The sequence below is a fragment of the Neodiprion fabricii genome, chromosome 1, assembly GCF_021155785.1.
Source record: "Neodiprion fabricii isolate iyNeoFabr1 chromosome 1, iyNeoFabr1.1, whole genome shotgun sequence".
NCBI lineage: Eukaryota > Metazoa > Arthropoda > Insecta > Hymenoptera > Diprionidae > Neodiprion > Neodiprion fabricii.
The window spans coordinates 38,701,306-38,717,031 of NC_060239.1; the positions used below are offsets into that span (position 1 = coordinate 38,701,306).

Genomic DNA, 15,726 nt, shown 5'->3' on the forward strand with positions numbered 1-15,726 from the left:
CCGGATGCAGTGTGTCAGTATATAAACCATACGTTTGTACGTGTTCATGATGATTCGCATGATTGCTGTACCCACCTCAACCAGGATCGCACACGTTCGTGCAAGTGACTTGTTTAGGCAGAGGCTGTAAATAAACCAAGGGGGGCTCCACCACCTCCCACCCTTGCTACCTTTTCTAATATACACGGATAAGCATGGAAAAATTCAGCTTTGTGTACCTGATGCTTCTATCAGAAACGCGTGTGAACTCACTCGAAGTTCGTAACCCGCGACTGGATGTCGAAATAGCTTCGACAGTTCTTTCTTACTTTTATTAAAAGAAATTGATCGATACATTTCACTTGTGCCATGATCGGGACAGTTTTTCTACTATGCTTGTTCGTTTCAACAAATGGTCAAGTTTTCGCCGGTGAGAATAAGTTTTGCTACGAAAATACCTCCGACAGTCGGTTATGGCTGTCAGCCACCCTCGAAACGCGTCAGACATTGCAGGCCGAGAACCCCGCCGATCCCCAAAGGGCAGTACCGGTGTCGCAAGGTTCTTCGTGGTGGACCGACTTCCCCGTTCTGCCGTTGGTATTCGCCAATTCAAACACGATTCCAAAGGGTCGTTGCAGGAAGCAAGTCCAACGGTACCTCAAGGAACTCGCCAATTCCACGTTGTGGGCCGTCCAGAGTAAGCTTATTTCGATCATTTTCGATATTCGCCGACGACACGGGCAATGGCTACAATTCGTTTTCCCCCGTTTCCAATAAGTAGAAACGCCGATGGATTGAGGGCATTGCGCCTGATGCGCGCCGAGTGCCCATAAAGATGTCAAAGCGCATTTCAGGATTTCTGATGTGACGCATTGAAATTTGCTAAGAACGCGAAACGGGTGATAATAACAGCAGCTAGGCTTCCCATTATATCACCGTCGTTTTTGCATACGAAACCGCGATGAGAAATACCTCATATTATCTGCAATCACTGCCGGTATAAATTGTTGCACTAACGTATTTTGTATATCGAGTCAAAAACGGTTCCTTTACTTTGCCTCAGTCTGCCAACACTGCGACGTATCGAAGAGATCAGCAAGCATTCAAGATGATTCAGAATTGATGGCTCAATTTTTGGAGTAGTAATTCGACCTGGACTTACACCGAGGGTTGTTTTGATACCGATTAGCAATAGTTGAAGATATTATTGGCAATCAGCATTCGATGATATCTTTTGTTATCCTTGCACAAGTAAAAACGTCATCAAAACTTCAATGACTTCGTGAATTTAAATATAATTTGCTACCTTATGTGGTCCTCGAGTGACATTTTAATATTTTCCATGTATGTGTACGAATACCACACCCATGTAATGGCTCTACCATGAGCTGGCTGTATTTGGTCTCATATAGTTGGTTTAACTTTATCCATGGACTTCTTATAACTTTGAGCCTGAAAATTTAACATAATGTCAATGGCCAACAATATTTGTGTAACCTTAGCAGTTTAACGGATTTCGTTTCAGTCGAATACAAATATATCGCATAACCTGTTTTCGGTTTCAATCGCACTAATGCTGTACGCGAAAGTGATAGTTTCTTATGTCCGTCACAATCTAGGCCTATACCTACACATAACATAATCCTCTATGATAGTACAGGTCTACCTTGAGGAACCGGTTGACTGAACATTATGAGTTTTCCCAGTTTTTGTGCCTAAACTGGCAGCGACATACAACCGACCAAATTACCCAGAAATTGGTGCCCGGAGTATTTTTTGGGACCTTGATTTTATCTCAGAACTTATTATTTCAATTTGCCACCCCGTGAGGGTGAAAACAGGGATGAGTCGGGATGAATTTTCAGTCTTATTGTTAATTTTTTTTCTTACAATAACACTGAAACCCCCGAATAACACGTTTCAAAAGACTTATTCCGTTTCTTGGGTTTTTGGTACAAGGCTGTTGAGGCCTAGTCCTAATTACCGGTATTTGAAGCCGCCATTTAGGATCCCTCGTAATGAATATTTCAATTTTACTTTTAAATTTGAATCGGCAAAGCTCAAAATAGTAGCGTACCAATTCTTGTCCAAATCTATCGGAAAACATCAGATTTATTCCAAAATGTACTTATATGATCCTTTACCAGTCAACCGGGTAATGTATTTGGGTAAGAAGTGAGAGGCATCTTTGTCGATTTTCCTCTCTCTACTTGATCAGCTGAATATAATTATCTGTGTGAATCGTATAACTCGAACACCATCGCACTTGTATTGATTGATATACGAATGATTTACACAAGGAATACGAACTTGATAGAACCTGAAACTTCCTGTTCATTGTCTTAACTTTGTGCGATTTGCCAACCTCATATCTCTACCATCGAATAAGGTGAAATATTTTTAGACAGAGTCGGGCATTTTATGTATTTTTTTTTTTTTTTTTTGCACATTTCGATCGACTAGTTTAATAGCCACGATCGACCGGTTGGCCGTTCATAGTTTACATTGTCTGACGTCAATAAAATTAGCAATCTATGCCTAAGCACATATAAGTGTGTGCAAATTGTTTGTAAATAGATTTGAGGAATACGAAGTTCACTATAACTCGACATGATCCAATACAGTAAAATATTCAAGTAACTCGTTATTATTCATTATTTTCTCAAGAAACGATATATTAAACACGTGTTTACCAAAATATGGAGGTGATCAGTTATGCAAAATCGCATTTCAAACTTTGACGATCGGACTTGAATGGTATAATTTTACTGCCGCGAACTGGGGATATCGATTATGACTGTAAGTAATATCAACGGATAATTATAAAAGGTATCGAGAAATCGTTGGAAAAACGAAAAAAATCGAATCTCCCGCACAGTTGAGTGACAAAAAACCTTTTCAGTGTTCGACGCCTCAACGAAGCATCCGGTCGGCGTGCTTCACGGTCACACGAAACATTTGGGAAGCTTTGACCAATGCTACAACTTGCGAGCGGAACTTCCGCCGGATGAATTCTCTGACATGGGAGAGCCTGACGAGGTCGAAGGTCGCTACTGTTTGGTTCGCTTACGGTACCAGCGGAAAGATGTGGAACCTAAACGCCCGAAAACCTTCACCCATGACTTCGATCCAAATCTGTCCGTCTGGAACGCGATTGACGTGAGCGAATTTCATTAAGGAGATGATTCACTTCCAACACCAGCTCTGTCGGAGCGAATTGTTAAATCAAAGCACACGCACGGAGTCCCGTCCATCCTCGTGCACACAATTATGACATTGACATTGACATGACTCTATTCGAATTTTCTTTGATCTCCACAGTACACGGGAGACTTTCGCCGTGTCAAACGACACTCTGTGTACCTGTCGCTTTGCGTTCCGGCCAGCTGCAGCTCTCAAGATGTTACGACGGCGTTGACGGAGCCCTTGAAGGAGTTGGCGAACGCCCGGCAAATACACCTGGACGTCACAGTGAAGCCGTCGCTTTGCCAAGCACGTAGTGACGTCCCTGAGGATTTCACCGTGGGGGCAAAGGTTTTTCTGTAAGAGAAGTCGAAATGATTTTACAGCCCACGTATACGGTCGCTGAAGTCGACTGACAATAACGTGATGAACAATTTTCCATCCAGTTTCATCGTTGCGGGACTGTTTGTCCTTGTGGTAGCGAGTTCATGGTACGACAGCAGCGTCTATTCTTCGGAGGAAGCGGTCAAGGACAACGAACCCAGAGACCTTTTTCTCTCCTTTTCCGCACGGCGTAACTTGCGCTCGATTTTTTCTACTCCAAGCTCTCACCCTGGTATCGATTGCATTAATTTGATACGTTTTGTCTTCACGGCATGCACAATATTTGGACACAGATTGCTGCAGTACTGCGGCTACCCGCTCGTGGAGTCAACGTACCTCGAAAAGGTCAGTGCATGTTTCTCACAGGGGCGACAGTAGTGCATCGCACCTTACTTACTTATTACCACATCAAGTCACTCACTTACTTCTAAGCACGTCAACTGTGCAATTATCCGCTATTTTTGTTTGGCCCCATCAGGCCTACACCGTACCTTTTTCGATGATGCTATTCAACGGAACGATTATCATCGACGGATTCTTCAGTATCGGAGGTCTTCTTGCAGCCTACGGTGTGCTCCATCATCTTAATCGGAGTAAACGATTGAATTTTACCGCGCTCATACTCAATAGATTTCTACGGTGGGTCCGACGAGCGCGCCTCGCTCTCGTGATCATTAAATATACGGCTGTAAAGAAAGATCCAGAGATAAAGATTCGCATGATATTACCGCAGGTTGACACCCCTCTACATGTTGGTCGTGTTATTCAATGCTACCCTGATGCCGATGATGGGATCCGGTCCGTACTGGGAAGTCAGGGTGGGTTTTGAAAGTGATAATTGCGCGAAAAACTGGTGGGCTAATCTCTTATACGTCAACAACTACGTGCGTCCCGAGGAGATGGTCAGTATTGCGTCGCTGTAGACGGTTCCTTACCTTCATCATTCTTCACTAGTCAACGCGTGCATTCTGTCGCACCGTGAATCGTAACAAATTGACGTGGAACGTTTTGTCTACTCCTGTTCGCAGTGTATGTTTCAATCCTGGTATTTATCGGTGGATTATCACCTTTACATCGTGGTACTCTTAGTCTTATGGGTTTATTGGAAGCTTCCGAGAAGACTGGGCTACCCGTTCCTCTGTAGTTTGATCGCATTGGGCACTGCCATTCCTTTTGTCATTACCTATGTTCAGAATCAGCAGCCAATATTCCTTATGTTGCCCGCGTAAGTAAAAATCACACCTATTGAATTGACAATTCATTCGTAACCATAGACCGCCTCATAGAATCACCGAAAATCTTCGTACACGAACAACGAGCATCAGCTATCGTCTCACTAAATATCCGTATCATCGCCAATATTGGAAAGTTTATCATGTAATTCTCCATCGTTCTCCAGGCTACGGGAAATTAGAAAAGATCCATACTTCGTTGGTCAGTATATCAAATCGCATACAAGAATCGGTTCCTACATGGTTGGCGTTTTGGCTGGGGCGATTGTCTACGACCATAAAGATGCCACGTGGAGACTCCCCAAGGTAATGATAAGAGAAAAAAAACAACTCGACGACGAGAAATTGAACGTTCTCAAAAATATATCATTCTGCGTTTTAGGCGTGGTCGCGATTTCTTTTCATTTTACTGGCAGTCGGATTTACTATCGTCAGCGAGTCTTTGGCTGCTAAGTATTTTGACCCCAATAGTGAGCTGCACCCACTCGAGACGGCCGCCTACGCCGGGTTCCACAGAGCAGCGTTTGCTCTTGGAATATGTTCGATCGTTGTTCTGATCACAATTGGCGATGGTTTGGGTAAGTTAAAGGATCTTGCGGATTCCGTAACGCGATGGAAATTACATTTTTCTTAGATGTACAGGAGGGTCAATTGTTTCCCTCGTTACATTTCAGACTTTCATCGCAACTTTATGACACCACGCTGGGTCTCGCCCCTTGCAAGACTCACTTACGGTGCTTATCTTGTCCACAATATCAAGCAATCTTATGATGTCGGTGCTACCAGAACCCCCCGGGTATTTTCCCTTAACAACTTCGTAAGTTGTGTATCACTCAATATATATTTCACCTAACCCACGTTATGTTGCCATTCGTACGTAGTTGTGGTAACATGAAAGGTTGACGTTTCCTCAGCATCATTGTAACGAACGAGCAAGTTCTCCAATTTTCTATATTGCAGCTCTGGGAACTGGTGCCAGACATGTTCTACACTTTCGGTATATCCCTGCTGCTGTCGGTGTTTGTCGAAGGGCCGATACGAAAGATGGAGAAGTTCATACTCACGAAACGACCAAGCAGATGTTCCTCGGAAGAGTGAGTATCTTTATAAGATCTAAAAGATCTCCATAAGGCATCCTGCATCGTACCTGATTCAATAATCAGGTAGGCCAAAGTTGCGTCATCTTGACATCAGATGATTCAACGGTATAACAGGTATGGATTTCATCCCGTACCTGGTGGCTACTTGAAAGAGATGTCTGGCATACAAAATTCAAACGTTGCCGATCTCATTGTGGTATAAGTACAATGGACATTGTATATTTTTATTTTTTTTATTTTTAGGTCAAATTTCAACGTCATTGAAAAGAGCAACTGAAAATGGCCTGAGGGTAATTAGGTGAATTGCGGCCTTGCACACAGTATAATATATAGGTAAACACGTAGCTCATACATCGATGTCGTACCAATACTTGTATAGTTGTATTATACCTCGTTTGTAATTTAGCATCACGTTATTCTTGTACGTAAAATCTCCCCCAAAAAGTACCTCTGGTGCAAAAACGTTTCACTAAGTGCATCAGTAATGTGTTCTCATTCTTTGTCAAAAATGATTGAAATCATATACTACCGCCAAGCACATGGCTGTTCATTAACAATAAAAGCACGATTGACACTCAACCCTCACCTTCCGTATCTCTCTGGAATCACACTGCTGTTACACTTGGGTCAGACTGACCCCAAACTTAACCAACTACAAATGTTAATCAAGTATAAATAGAAAACGAAATAACTCACATGTTGACGAAAATCCGTAAAAAAAAAAATAAATCCGTAAGTGGTACTTGGCGGGGCTTTTTAGAAAATACCTTGAGGACTAAATCAACGACTATCATTATCGTTTCATCTACGCGGCATGCTTTTTTCTGGCTCTTTGTCAATGTACCGGTCCTGTGTTCCTTTTTTATATTTTCATTGTTTGTAGTTGGATAGTCGAAGAGGCCACTCGTTTTGAAATCATCAATGAATCACAAGTGATTTTCTCGTGATTTCCAATATTAGGAAGTAGTTTGCATTTCGCTAATGTCCAAGAGATTTCTGAACGTTTAAAGATGTTCGGCATATCGCTGATTTCCAAGTTATTTTCAATGTTGAAGTAATAATCAATACTCTGCAACGCGATGGGATGTCTTTTGAAATACCGTCTCCGCGTAACCTCGGTCGAAAGAGGAACAGGCAGCAAGGGGGGTTGACGTGAAAGCAGCCTCAGCCTTCTGCCTAACGACAAGTCGTCGTAAGTCAGCAAACATCGTGCTTAACGCCAAACGCTATGTGCGAAAGTAGGGAAACAAGTGTCAAGAGCCGTCGAGTGTGTGTGAAGCCAGCCGGCTGAAAGTAACGGATAATAATGCAACTTTTGAGTAATTGGAATAACTTAAATCAGATTAAGGTAAAACCAGTGTGTGCATGGGTATCGTAGCAATCTTCCGTCCAAAAATATCACTGCTACAACACCTATGCAGACACTGGTTGTCAAATTTTCCTACAGATGGTTGGCGGGGCTCGGCCGAAACATCGTTAAATCAGAAAACAAGATCACACTTTAACCAGCATCGACGAACTTTCTCCTGGTAAGATTATGGTTAAGGCGGGAAAAAAAATATATTATTAAAATAACAGATTTATTCTCCTGTATTGATACTCATATTCGATATTCACTTTAATGTGAAAATAATTCCAAGTGTTAAATCAGTAAAATATTTACACACAAAGACTATACCGGGGCAATCTCCTAAAACTTAAGAATCAACCGCGCATGCGCCAAATAATTCAATCTCATTGGTCGGCGAAATCTTCCCGCAGCGGTATTCCTGTCTGCGATGCAGGGGACCAATGTACACAAAATGTGTACATTTGAATTTTCAAAGAGCATAACCATTAAATTCCGTCTGTTCTTTGAAGAGTCAAATTTCCGACCCAATAACAAATGCTTCCAAAACCTTTCCGAGTCACTGCCTCGACTTTTTGAGATTCTAACCTCGACAATTCGTATCAACCACATCGCCGCCAGAAACAGTTTGGCAGCTGAAAACTCGGGATGGCCAGCCTGCGCGAACAGCCGACAAAATTCGCGCACGCGCATTTAATTTTCACGTTTCAAGAAATTGTTTTAGTTCCGGTCACCGTTCAGTCCTTAACTATTTTCATTTTTGACCAGGATCGAAAAATATAGTCTTAGGTAGAAAATGAAAATGAGTTTTGTAGGATCACTGTGACTATATTATCTTGCAGCTGTTGCGTGTGACCCCGTGCAATGATGCCGTCTCTGAGATCGGCCTTACACGTAGAGTAATAAGCTGTATTTTTTCCCCGATTTCACCACGGAGACTAGCAATGCCTAAGTGGCTCTTGTACTTTTATTGTGACGTAGTTTCGGCAACTTGGTGAATTTTTCCACATTTCGGTTATTCTAGCCTAGATTTAATTATTTTTCGCGTAAAATGCAGAGCCAGCACCGAATAGCGCGGCAAATATAATGCGGATCTAAGGTAAAAGTCGAGCTGAATTCGTAAGACGATTTTTGCGTCACACGTAGCGCACACTGCCGGATGCAGTGTGTCAGTATATAAACCATACGTTTGTACGTGTCCATGATGATTCGCATGATTGCTGTACCCACCTCAACCTTGATCTCACACGTTCGTGCAAGTGACTCGTTTAGGCAGAGGCTGTAAATAAACCAAGGGGGGCTCCGCCACCTCCCACCCTTGCTACCTTTGCTGATATACACGGCAAAGCATCGATACACTCAGCTTTGTGCACCTAATTCTTCTATCGGAAACGCGTGTGAACTCACTCGAAGTTCGTAACCCGCGACTGGATGTCGAAATAGCTTCGACAGTTCTTTTTTACCTTTATTAAAAAAAATTGATCGATACATTTCATTTGTGCCATGATCGGGACAGTTTTTCTACTATGCTTGTTCGTTTTAACAAACGATCAAGTTTTCGCCGGTAAGAATAAGTTTTGCTACGAAAATACCTCCGACAGTCGGTTATGGCTGTCAACCACCCTCGAAACGCGTCAGACATTGCAGGCCGAGAACCCCGCCGATCTCCAAAGGGCAGTACCGGTGTCGCAAGGTTCTTCGTGGTGGACCGACTTCCCCGTTCTGCCGTTGGTATTCGCCAATTCAAACACGATTCCAAAGGGTCGTTGCAGGAAGCAAGTCCAACGGTACCTCAAGGAACTCGCCAATTCCACGTTGTGGGCCGTCCAGAGTAAGCTTATTTCGATCATTTTCGATATTCGCCGACGACGCGGGCAATGGCTACAATTCGTTTTCCCCCGTTTCCAATAAGTAGAAACGCCGATGGATTGAGGGCATTGCGCCTGATGCGCGCCGAGTGCCCATAAAGATGTCAAAGCGCATTTCAGGATTTCTGATGTGACGCATTGAAATTTGCTAAGAACGCGAAACGGGTGATAATAACAGCAGCTTGGCTTCCCATTATATCACCGTCGTTTTTGCATACGAAACCGCGATGAGAAATACCTCATATTATCTGCAATCACTGCCGGTATAAATTGTTGCACTAACGTATTTTGTGTATCGAGTCAAAAACGGTTCCTTTACTTTGCCTCAGTCTGCCAACACTGCGATGTATCGAAAAGATCAACAAGCATTCAAGATGATTTAGAATTGATGACTCAATTTTTGGAGTAGTAATTCGACCTGGACTTAAACCGAGGGTTGTTTTGATACCGATTAGCAATAGTTGAAGATATTATTGGCAATCAGCATTCGATGATATCTTTTGTTATCCTTGCACAAGTAAAAATGTCATCAAAACTTCAATGGTTTCGTGAATTTGAATATAATTTGCTACCTTATGTTGTCCTCGAGTGACATTTTAATATTTTCCATGTATGTGTACGAATACCACACCCATGTAATGGCTCTACCATGAGCTGGCTGTATTTGGTCTCATATAATTGGTTTAACTTTATCCATGGACTTCTTATAACTTTGAGCCTGAAAATTTAACATAATGTCAATGGCCAACAATATTTGTGTAACCTCAGTAGTTTAACGGATTTCGTTTCAGTTGAATACAAATATATCGCATAACCTGTTTTCGGTTTCAATCGCACTAATGCTGTACGCGAAAATGATAGTTTCTTATGTCCGTCACAATCCGGGCCTATACCTACGCATGACATAATCCTCTATGATAGTACAGGTCTCCCTTGAAGAACCGGTTGACCCAACATTATGGGTTTTCCCAGTTTTTGTGCCTAAACTGGCAGCGACATACAACCGACCAAATTACCCAGAAATTGGTGCCCGGAGTATTTTTTGGGACCTTGATTTTATCTCAGAACTTATTATTTCAATTTGCCACCCCGTGAGGGTGAAAACAGAGTTGAGTCGAGATGAATTTTCAGTCTTATTGTTAATTTTTTTTCTTACAATAACACTGAAACCCCCGAATAACACGTTTCAAAAGACTTATTCCATTTCTTGGGTTTTTGGTACAAGGCTATTGAGGCCTAGTTCTAATTACCGGTATTTGAAGCCGCCATTTAGGATCCCTCGTAATGAATTTTTCAATTTTACTTTTAAATTTGAATCGGCAAAGCTCAAAATAGTAGCGTACCAATTCTTGTCCAAATCTATCGGAAAACATCAGATTTATTCCAAAATGTACTTATATGATCCTTTACCAGTCAACCGGGTAATGTATTTGGGTAAGAAGTGAGAGGCATCTTTGTCGATTTTCCTCTCTCTACTTGATCAGCTGAATATAAATTATCTGTGTGAATCGTACAACTCGAACACCATCGCACTTGTATTGATTGATATACGAATGATTTACACAAGGAATACGAACTTGATAGAACCTGAAACTTCCTGTTCATTGTCTTAACTTTGTGCGATTTGCCAACCTCAAATCTTTACCATCGAATAAAGTGAAATATTTTTAGACAGAGTCGGGCATTTTATGAATTTTTTTTTTTTGCACATTTCGATCGACTAGTTTAATAGCCACGATCGACCGGTTGGCCGTTCATAATTTACATTGTCTGACGTCAATGAAATTAGCAATCTATGCCTAAGCACATATAAGTGTGTGCAAATTGTTTGTAAATAGATTTGAGGAATACGAAGTTCACTTCAACTCGACATGATCCAATACGGTAAAATATTCAAGTAACTCGTTATTATTCATTATTTTCTCAAGAAACGATATATTAAACACGTGTTTACCAAAATATGGAGATGATCAGTTAAGCAAAATCGCATTTCAAACTTTGACGATCGGACTTGAATGGTATAATTTTACTGCCGCGAACTGGGGATATCGATTATGACTGTAAATAATATCAACGGATAATTATGAAAGATACCGAGAAATCGTTGGAAAAACGAAAAAAACCGAATCTCCCGCATAGTTGAGTGACAAAAAACCTTTTCAGTGTTCGACGCCTCATCGAAGTATCCGGTCGGCGTGCTTCACGGTCACACGAAACATTTGGGAAGCTTTGACCAATGCTACAACTTGCGAGCGGAACTTCCGCCGGATGAATTCTCTGACATGGGAGAGCCTGACGAGGTCGAAGGTCGCTACTGTTTGGTTCGCTTACGGTACCAGCGGAAAGATGTGGAACCTAACCGTCCGAAAACCTTCACCCTTGACTTCGATCCAAATCTGTCCGTCTGGAACGCGATTGACGTGAGCGAATTTCATTAAGGAGATGATTCACTTCCAACACCAGCTCTGTCGGAGTGAATTGTTAAATCAAAGCACACGCATGGAGTCCCGTCCATCCTCGTGCACACAATTATGACTCTATTCGAATTTTCTTTGATCTCCACAGTACACGGGAGACTTTCGCCGTGTCAAACGACACTCTGTGTACCTGTCGCTTTGCGTTCCGGCCAGCTGCAGCTCTCAAGATGTTACGACGGCGTTGACGGAGCCCTTGAAGGAGTTGGCGAACGCCCGGCAAATACACCTGGACGTCACAGTGAAGCCGTCGCTTTGCCAAGCACGTAGTGACGTCCCTGAGGATTTCACCGTGGGGGCAAAGGTTTTTCTGTAAGAGAAGTCGAAATGATTTTACAGCCCACGTATACGGTCGCTGAAGTCGACTGACAATAACGTGATGAACAATTTTCCATCCAGTTTCATCGTTGCGGGACTGTTTGTCCTTGTGGTAGCGAGTTCATGGTACGACAGCAGCGTCTATTCTTCGGAGGAAGCGGTCAAGGACAACGAACCCAGAGACCTTTTTCTCTCCTTTTCCGCACGGCGTAACTTGCGCTCGATTTTTTCTACTCCGAGCTCTCACCCTGGTATCGATTGCATTAATTTGATACGTTTTTTCTTCACGGCATGCACAATATTTGGACATAGATCGATGCAATACTACGGCTACCCGCTCGTGGAGTCAACGTACCTCGAAAAGGTCAGTGGATGTTTCTTACAGGAGCAACAGTAGTGTATAGTACCTCACTTACGTCTTACCAAATCAAGTAACTCAATCATGTAAGAGCACGTCATCTGTGCAATTATCTGGTATTTTTTTTTTTTGCCCCATCAGGCCTACACTATACCCTTATCCATGACGGTATTAAACGGAACGATTATCATCGACGGATTCTTCAGTATCGGAGGTCTCCTTGTCGCCTATGGTGTGCTCCATCATCTTGATCGGAGTAAACGATTGAATTTTACCGCGCTCATACTCAATAGATTTCTACGGTGGGTCCGACGAGCGCGCCTCGCTCTCGTGATCATTAAATATACGGCTGTAAAGAAAGATCCAGAGATAAAGATTCGCATGATATTACCGCAGGTTGACACCCCTCTACATGTTGGTCGTGTTATTCAATGCTACCCTGATGCCGATGATGGGATCCGGTCCGTACTGGGAAGCCAGGGTGGGTTTAGAAAGAGATAATTGCGCAAAAAACTGGTGGGCTAATCTCTTATACGTCAACAACTACGTGCGTCCCGCGGAGATGGTCAGTATTGCGTCGCTGTAGACGATTCCTCACCTTCATCATTCTTCACTAATCAACGCGTGCTTTCTGTTGCACCGTGAATCGTAACAAATTAACGTGGAAAGTTTTGTCTACTCCTGTTCGCAGTGTATGTTTCAATCCTGGTATTTATCGGCCGATTATCACCTTTACATCATGGGACTCTTAGTCTTATGGGCTTATTGGAAGCTTCCGAGAAGACTAGGCTACCCGTTCCTCTGTAGTTTGATTGCACTGGGCATTGCCATTCCTTTCTCCATTACCTATGTTCAGTACCAGCAGCCAATATTCCTGGGATTGCCTTTGTGAGTAAGAACCCCGTCTAGTGATGAAAAAATTCAGTCGTCATCATAGCCACATCATGTAATTCTCTGTCTTGCTCAAGCATGGCGGAACTTAGAAAGGATCCGTATTTCGTCAGTCACTATATCAAATCACAAATGAGAATCGGTCCCTATTTGGTTGGAGTTTTGGCTGGGGCAATTGTCTACGACCATAAAGATGCCACGTGGAGACTTCCAAAGGTAATCATAAGATAAAAAAATAAACAATTCGACGACGAGAAACTGAATCCTTGATCCTTTCTACTGCGCTAATTGTCATGCCCATACTGCTGCTCGTTCTCAAAAGTATATCATTCTGCACTTTAGGCTTTGTCACGATTTCTTTTCATTCTACTGGCAGTCGGATTTACTATCGTCAGCCAGTCTTTGGCTTTCAAGTATTACGACCCCAATAGTGAGCTGCACCCACTCGAGACGGCCGCCTACGCCGGGTTCCACAGAGCAGCGTTTGCTCTTGGAATATGTTCGATCGTTGTTCTGATCACAATTGGCGATGGTTTGGGTAGGTTGGAGAATCTTGCAGATTCCGGAACGCGATGGAAATAACGTTTTCTTTGGATATACAGGAGGGTCAAATGTTTCATTCGTTAAATTTTCAGACTTTCATTACAACTTTATGACACCACGCTGGGTCCCGCCCCTTGCAAGACTCACTTACGGTGCTTATCTTGTCCACAATATCAAGCAATCTTATGATGTCGGTGTTACCAGAAGCCCCCGGGTATTTTCCCTCAACAACTGCGTAAGTTGTGAATCACTCAATATACATTTCACGTAACCCACGTTATGTTGACATTCGTACGTAGTTGTGGTAACATGAAAGGTTGACGTTTCCTCAGCATCATTGTAACGAACGAGCAAGTTCTCCAATTTTCTATATTGCAGCTCTGGGAACTGGTGCCAGACGTGTTCTATACTTTCGGTATATCCCTGCTGCTGTCGGTGTTTGTCGAAGGGCCGATACGAAAGATGGAGAAGTTTATACTCACGAAACGACCAAGCAGATGTTCCTCGGAAGAGTGAGTATCTTTATAAGATCTAAAAGATCTCCATAAGCCATCCTGCACCGTGCCTGATTCAATAATCAATTAGGCTAAAGTTGCGTCATCAGGACATGAGATGATTCAACGGTACAACAGATAGAGATTTCATCCCGTACCTGGTGGCTACTTGATATAGAAGTCTGGCGTACAAAATTCAAACGTTGCCGATCTTATTGTGGCATAAGTACAATGTAGATTGTATATTTTTTATTTTCAGATTGAATTCCGACGACATCAAAAAGAGCAACTGAAAATGACCTAAGCATAATTACGTAAATTGCCGCCTTATACATTGTATGATATATGTATAGGTAAACTCGTGGTTGGTATATCGGTGTTGTAGTACAAATACTTGCATATCCCCAGTTTGTAATTTTGCATCAAGTTATTCTTATAAAGAGAGTCATTCGTCTCAAATACCATAGGATTCGTAGTACCTACATAATTTGGAGTGGCTTAGAACGAGGATGTGGAATAAAATCTCATAAACAAGTTAATGCATTATATTAAGTCAACACCGAGAAGGGCAAGTTATATATCAACCAAAATAAATTTGCGGTTTGCACTTAACTGACGCACGTGAAATTAAACAGCTATCATCTTTATAATTGTAATCAGATACCAAACTGGCAGGGGACTCTGGGTGAATTTGTAAAAACTCTGTGAGTAAATTTCTGGAGGAGAATGAAAATAGGAAGGATACACCCTTAACCTAACACGTGCAAACTCACCAATATTATCAACTAATGAAGAATTTACTCGGATATTTCAGCTACAGTCTAGTAAGAAAAAAAACAATAAGACTGAATTTATACAACAAATGGGGTCATCAGGTATATCTGCGAATTTTCAGTTCTTCAATTTTTTAATAAATTCAAATTTGCCACAGTGATGGAGAGTTTACCCTGAAAGATTACTTACAAGAAGTCATGACCGTAGACGCTTGCCAATTTTTTTTACAATGTTTTACCGATAGAATACCAAACGATGTACATTAGATAAATTATGAATTTTCATTTGAATAAAATTGGTCAAATGTTCGTTACAGTTCATTCTTAATCCATCGTAAGAAAATAGTACATATTATGCAACAAGGGAATAATCGACTTTTATTCCCGTGTTGCGTATAGGACTTTATTTCCGACTCAACCCGGGATACAAGTTGATTAGTGGGACTCAATATTTTGTTGCAATATTGTGTGTAAAATTCAGGAGAGGGGTTGATAAAGATAAAGAACATTCTAAAAAATACATACAAACAGCATGTGGATGTAAGTTGGCGGCAGAAGAGCGGTGGCGGGAAAAAAAATATTATCTGGTATTTACTCTATAGATATTAGCAATATCAATGGTTTACAAAACGAATAATCGATGGTTTTTTGTAGATTCATAGTTGTCTTTTGAAATTAAAAATTTCATTATGAATTATATTTGCAGCCTCAACAATTAATCCAATGAATAAACAATATTCACATTTTTCACAGTACGAGTTGTCTTTTAAATTCCAGTTTA

The 15,726-nt window shown here is 41.8% G+C and overlaps 2 protein-coding genes across 2 annotated transcripts; both read left to right on the top strand.

Moving 5' to 3' along the window:
• The first annotated feature begins 272 nt into the window (after window positions 1-272).
• LOC124181223 (nose resistant to fluoxetine protein 6-like) lies at window positions 273-6,457 on the top strand. Its single transcript, XM_046567566.1, has 12 exons — window positions 273-676; window positions 2,882-3,138; window positions 3,301-3,521; window positions 3,609-3,891; window positions 4,025-4,185; window positions 4,280-4,448; window positions 4,575-4,771; window positions 4,946-5,084; window positions 5,161-5,356; window positions 5,453-5,595; window positions 5,739-5,872; window positions 6,122-6,457. The coding sequence occupies exons 1-12, from the start codon at window positions 349-351 to the stop codon at window positions 6,153-6,155; spliced, it is 2,262 nt and encodes a 753-aa protein (XP_046423522.1). The 5' UTR covers window positions 273-348; the 3' UTR covers window positions 6,156-6,457.
• Window positions 6,458-8,296: 1,839 nt separating this feature from the next.
• Window positions 8,297-15,255, top strand: LOC124181216 (nose resistant to fluoxetine protein 6-like). The gene is made up of 12 exons (XM_046567553.1): window positions 8,297-9,057; window positions 11,258-11,514; window positions 11,660-11,880; window positions 11,968-12,250; window positions 12,386-12,546; window positions 12,641-12,809; window positions 12,936-13,132; window positions 13,213-13,351; window positions 13,478-13,673; window positions 13,771-13,913; window positions 14,057-14,190; window positions 14,432-15,255. Exons 1-12 carry the CDS (start codon window positions 8,730-8,732, stop codon window positions 14,463-14,465), a joined length of 2,262 nt encoding a protein of 753 aa, XP_046423509.1. The 5' UTR covers window positions 8,297-8,729; the 3' UTR covers window positions 14,466-15,255.
• The last annotated feature ends 471 nt before the right edge of the window (window positions 15,256-15,726 follow it).